At 44.3% G+C, this 5,185-nt stretch overlaps 1 protein-coding gene across 4 annotated transcripts in view; it reads left to right on the plus strand.

Moving 5' to 3' along the window:
* KIAA0100 (KIAA0100 ortholog) overlaps positions 1-5,185 on the plus strand; it is a 37,707-nt gene that overhangs the window by 15,491 nt on the left and 17,031 nt on the right. For 3 of the 4 annotated variants that reach the window (XM_023517487.1, XM_012809755.2, XM_023517489.1), the window contains 4 exons: positions 1,096-1,286; positions 1,410-1,509; positions 1,655-1,857; positions 2,851-3,145. In XM_023517487.1, coding sequence (XP_023373255.1) covers positions 1,096-1,286; positions 1,410-1,509; positions 1,655-1,857; positions 2,851-3,145 — 789 coding nt within the window. The remainder of the gene's footprint in view (positions 1-1,095; positions 1,287-1,409; positions 1,510-1,654; positions 1,858-2,850; positions 3,146-5,185) is intronic. The other variant, XM_023517488.1, reaches the window with a different exon arrangement.

Consider the following 5,185-nt stretch of genomic DNA (forward strand, 5'->3'; position numbering starts at 1 on the left):
CCCGCCACCTTAGGTGTACGTGGCTGGCGCCTTAGCCGGTTGAGCTATAGGCGCCGAGCCAGAGTGCCAGGATTTAACACAGGCATAAGCCATTGTACCTGGCCTTTTTGTTTTTGTTTTTGTTTTTTTTTTTGAGCCACAGTTTCACTTCATTGCCTGGGCTAGAGTGCCATGGTGTCAGCCTAGCTCATAGCAATCTCAAACTCCTGGACTCAAGTGATCCTCTTGCCTCAGCCTCTCAAGGAGTTGGGACTTATAGGCACCCACCATGGCACCTAGCTAATTTTTCTATTTTTATTTTTTTAAGTAGAGATGGGATCTTGCTTTTACTCAAGCTGGTCTCAAACTCCTGAGCTCAGGCAGTCCTCCTACCTCAGCCTCCCAGAGGGGGCTGGATTACGGGCATAAGCCACTGTGCCTAGCCAGATGGCACTTTTTTGCTGCATCTTCATAAAGTGAAAGAGCCAGTGAGCTCCCTTGGGCTTCTTTCATAAGGGCCGTAATTCTGTACACATACCCTCATGATCATCCTAAAGGCCTACCCTTTAACACCATCCTAACGCTTAGGAGTTAGCATTTCAACGTAAGAATTTTGAGGGGACACAAACATTCACACTATAGCAGTAGGTGAAAACAAAGAACTTATATAGCTTCTTGAAAGGAGGAGGAGTTAGGGATGCTGAATATGAGGCCAGGTGTCTTTAGGATTTTAAACCTCTAAAACCTGAACCTTCGCTGGGCGCAGTGGCTCATGCCTGTAATCCTAGCACTCTGAGAGGCTGAGGCGAGTGGATTGCTTGAGCTCATGAGTTTGAGACCAGCCTAACCAAGAGTAAGACCCCATCTCTAAAAATACCCGATCACTGGCAGGTGCCTAGTCCCAGCTACTTGGGAGGCTGAGGCAAGAGAATGGCTTGAGCCCGAGAGTCTGAGGTTGCTGTGAGCTATGAAGCTGTGGCACTCTACCAAGGGTGACAGAATAAGACTCTGTCTCAAAAAAAAAGAAAGTAAAATGAAACTTGAACTTAGAGAAGGATTTAGCTTAAGTTCTGTTTATAAGCCACAGCTAGGAAATGTCTGTCCTTCCCTTTGCAGCAATATCTCAGCCCCGAATTCTACTATATAGTAGCACCCTGCGCTGGATGCAAAACTTCTGGGCAACTTGGACTAGTGTCACAAGGCCTATCTGCAGGGGAAAACTCTTCAATAACCTGAAGCCCAGCAAGAAGAAACTTGGCCAACACTACAAGCAGCTCTCCTATACTGCCCTCTTTCCCCAGCTGCAGGTCAGGCTCTGATACCCATATTGGCATCTGTTCCTCTTTAGATTTCTTGTTTTCTCAGGTTATGTCTCTTAGTCATCCCTCTGTTGCTGTCCTTTGTTCAGTGTTATGGTTTCTTTTTGCCAGGTACATTATTGGGCCTCATTTGCCCAGCAACGAGGCATACAGATTGAATGCAGTCAGGGCCATGTCTTCACTCGGGGGACTCAGCGGCTTATACCTCAAGGTAAGATCAAAGACTCCCTTCATTTCTCCTAGCTTATTCCTTGTCCTTTTTCCATTTCTCAGTTCTATTCCCGTCCTCCCTTTCTATCTCAACACAGTCCTTCTGTACTGGTCTGCAAAGGGCTCTGTGTACCTCCTTTTCTCAGCAGGGACAGTGATGCGGCGCCTTATCTCTGATTGGAGTGTGACCCAGATGGTGAGTGACCTCAGTCAGGTGACCGTTCACCTGATGGCCTCACCCACTGAAGAGAATGCCGATCACTGTCTTGATCCCTTGGTAACAAAGACCCACCTGCTAAGCTTGTCTTCTCTCACCTACCAACGGCATAGCAATCGTACAGCTGAGGAGGTACTGCCTGACCCAGTCTCTTAGTTACCTTATTTAAGTTAGTACATATCTCAGTCTGCTTGGGCAGCCATAACACAATACCATAGACAGGGTGGCTTAAACAACAGAAGCTTATGTCTCACAGTTTGGGGAACTTGGTAGTCTAAGATCAGGGTGCTAGCATGGTTGGGTTCTGGTGAGGCCTCTTTTCCTGGCTTGCAGATGTCCACCCTTCTCTCTGTGTCCTCAAGTGGTAGGGAGACAGAGCAGTCGGGTGTGCGCATGTGTGAGAGTGTGTCAGCATGCATGTGCCTAAACACTCTAGTTTCTCTTACTTTAAAAGCATTAATCCTATCATGAAGGCCCCACCCTCATGACTTCATCTAAATCAGTGGTTCTCAACCTTCCTAATGCCGCAGTGTATTTTCATTGTTAAAAAGAGTTGCCACCCACAGGTTGAGAACCGCTGATCTAAACTTATTTACCTCTGAAAAACCCATTTCCATATATCATTACATTAGGGGTTTGGGGTTTACCATATGAATTTGGGGGGAATACAATACAATCCATAGGAGGAAACTTCAGGCTAAGTCCCTGGTCAGGTTCTTAATTCTATTGTAGGCATATATGTCATTGCTTTGTGACATACTTGGTTTAGCTATATTGGCAGCATGCTTTTTGAAAATTCCTCTTCTTTCTCCCCTTTGAAGGTAGTATTCTTTAGCATCTTATTTGGTGCTGATAAAAATTGGGAGAGGAGAGTGGAAAGCCCTTTAATTTTGAAAGGATTTTAAGTTGAAATTCTCTGAGTCATTTAAAATATAGTGGGAATAGTTAGAATGTAATGTCATGTATAAGCTAAAGCCACTTAGTTTGTCTTTCTCCAAGGGCTTTAAATCTTCCATAGGATAGGTTTGCTACTCATTAAGCTTGTTCTCTTTTCTCTGCATTTGTGGTCCAACAGCACTGGGGGTAATTCTTGTGCTACCCTGAGGTCCTTTTCCTGTTTCTCAGGAGCTCTCTACTCGAGATGGGGATCCTACCTTTCATACACATCAGCTACACTTGGTAGATTTAAGGATTTCCTGGACAACCACCAATCGAGACATTGCCTTTGGTTTATATGATGGCTACAAAAAGGCAGCTGTACTCAAACGTAATCTCTCTACTGAAGCCCTGAAGGGGTTAAAGATTGATCCTCAGATACCAGCCAAAAAGCCAAAGCGGGGCGTCCTGACTAGTGTGCCGGCCCAACCTCGTGTTAACACTCCCAGCTTCAGTGGACTGCCTGATAAGGGGTCATCAGGAGGTAAGCTGGGAGAGGTGAGACTTCGGGAGTTTAGGTTTAGAACACAGGCTTGGGCAGGAGTTTGAGAACGACTGAATCATGGCTTGTTCCATCTTGGTGTAGAGGTGAAACTATTATTTTTCCTTATTATGCCACCTAAGTCTCATATAGCAATGAATTATAGGCTTAAATGGTCTCATTCTGTGGCCAGCAGAAAAGAATCAGGAGTGATGGGGCCAAAATAAGATGAATAAGGGAAAGGAGCAGAAGATTAGAGAATTGTTTCATGTTTTTGTTAATTAATTTGTTGAGTGAGCAGATACTGATTACTTAACAGGCTGAAAGCACTCTACTGGATTCAGTGAGTGATGTAGAATGTAAGACATTCCACTTGCCCCAATAAGTTTATCATCTCTGAATGAGCTAAGATTAGTTTGTTTATTCACTCAGTCACTCCTGTATCCATTCATAGATTGATTTTAGCTTTATTAAGGGTTAATAATGTATTGGATATAACCCTAGACATTTTTGGGAGACAAAGAGGAAGGGAAGTTCAGAAGTTAGTAGTGAGAGAGACATGTAAATTGTAATTTCATTATGAAAATGCTTTGTAAGAATTTTCAAGAAAGTATTTAAATCAGGGTGGCGCCTGTGGCTCAAAGGAATAGGGCACCAGCCCCATATGCTGGAGGTGGCGGGTTCAAACCCAGCCCCAGCCAAAAACTTCAAAAAAAAAAAAAAGTATTTAAATCAATGTAGGGAAGCCTAGAAAGGCTTCAGAGATGATGATGATTAAGATGGGTGTTAAAAGATGAATAAGAGTTCAACAGGCAAGGAAAGAAAAGAGGTCATTTTAGGGGCAGAGAATAGCAAGTACGGAGCAATGAAAGCTTATATTGAGTTTGAAAACAAGATGAAAAGTCTTAAGTGTCACAGAAAGAAGTAAAAGATATAAAAGTTGTTCCTGACTGGAGTGAAGGAGGGACTCCATCAGGGAAAAGTTTATTGCAGAAGTAGCATTTGAGGGGGAACTTTAAGCTTAATATAATTTGAACATGTTGAAATGGGGAGGAATGACAATCAAGGCAGTGGGAATAACCTGAGTAGGAGTGGAGTCTGAGTGGAAAAAAACGTGATTTTTTTTTTTTTTTGGAGACAGAGTCTCACTTGGTCACGCTCAGTAGAGTGCCGTGATGTGTCAGCTCCTTACAGCAACCTCAAACTCTTGGGCTCAAGCGATTCTCTGGCCTCAGCTTCCCAAGTAGCTGGGACTACAGATGCCCACCACAACATCCAACTATTTTTTAGAGACAAGGGTCTCGCTCTTGCTCAGGTTGGTCTTGACCTTGTGAGTTCAGGCAGTCCACCCACCTCGGCCTCCCAAGTGCAGGGATTACAGGCATGAGCCACCGTGCCCAGCCTAAAGTGATTTTTGTATTCTCTCGGTCAACAATAATCAACACAACACTTCTGTGACCAAATGTGTGTTGGTTTTTCCCCACCAAGGAGTCAATTGTGCAACAGACTCTAGTTGGGCATTCTCTCATTTAATTCAATTCTGACATGATCTGCATGGAGATAGCATCAAATTCTGAAGGTTGAAGGTTCAGTCACCAAGACTGTTCCTGTTCCTCTCTTTTAGATGTCTATAAGCTTCAGATTGTTTTACCTATGCTCTGACCAACTGGCTATAAATTGGGGTTCCCATGACCCCTCCTCCTTGGGTTTGAATAATTTGCCAGAGCAGCTGAGAGAACTCAGAAAACTGGTTTATTAGAAAGATATTCCAAGGTTGAGCATGGTTTTTCATTCCTGTAAACTCCCTGAGGTGGGAGGATCATTTGAGGCCAGGAGTTGCAAGACCAGCCTAAGTCAGGCATGACACAGTGGCTCACACCTATAAATCCTAGCACTCTAGGAGGCTGAGGCAGGTAGATTGCTTGAGCTCCTGTGTTCGAGACCAGCCTGAGCAAGAGCAAGACGCCATCTCTAAAAATAGCCAGGCATTGTGGCAGGTGCCTGTAATCCCAGCTACTTGGGAGGCTAAGGCAAGAGAATTGC

This window comes from Otolemur garnettii, unplaced genomic scaffold, assembly GCF_000181295.1.
Source record: "Otolemur garnettii isolate 467f Iridium unplaced genomic scaffold, OtoGar3 scaffold00112, whole genome shotgun sequence".
Taxonomy (NCBI): Eukaryota; Metazoa; Chordata; class Mammalia; order Primates; family Galagidae; genus Otolemur; species Otolemur garnettii.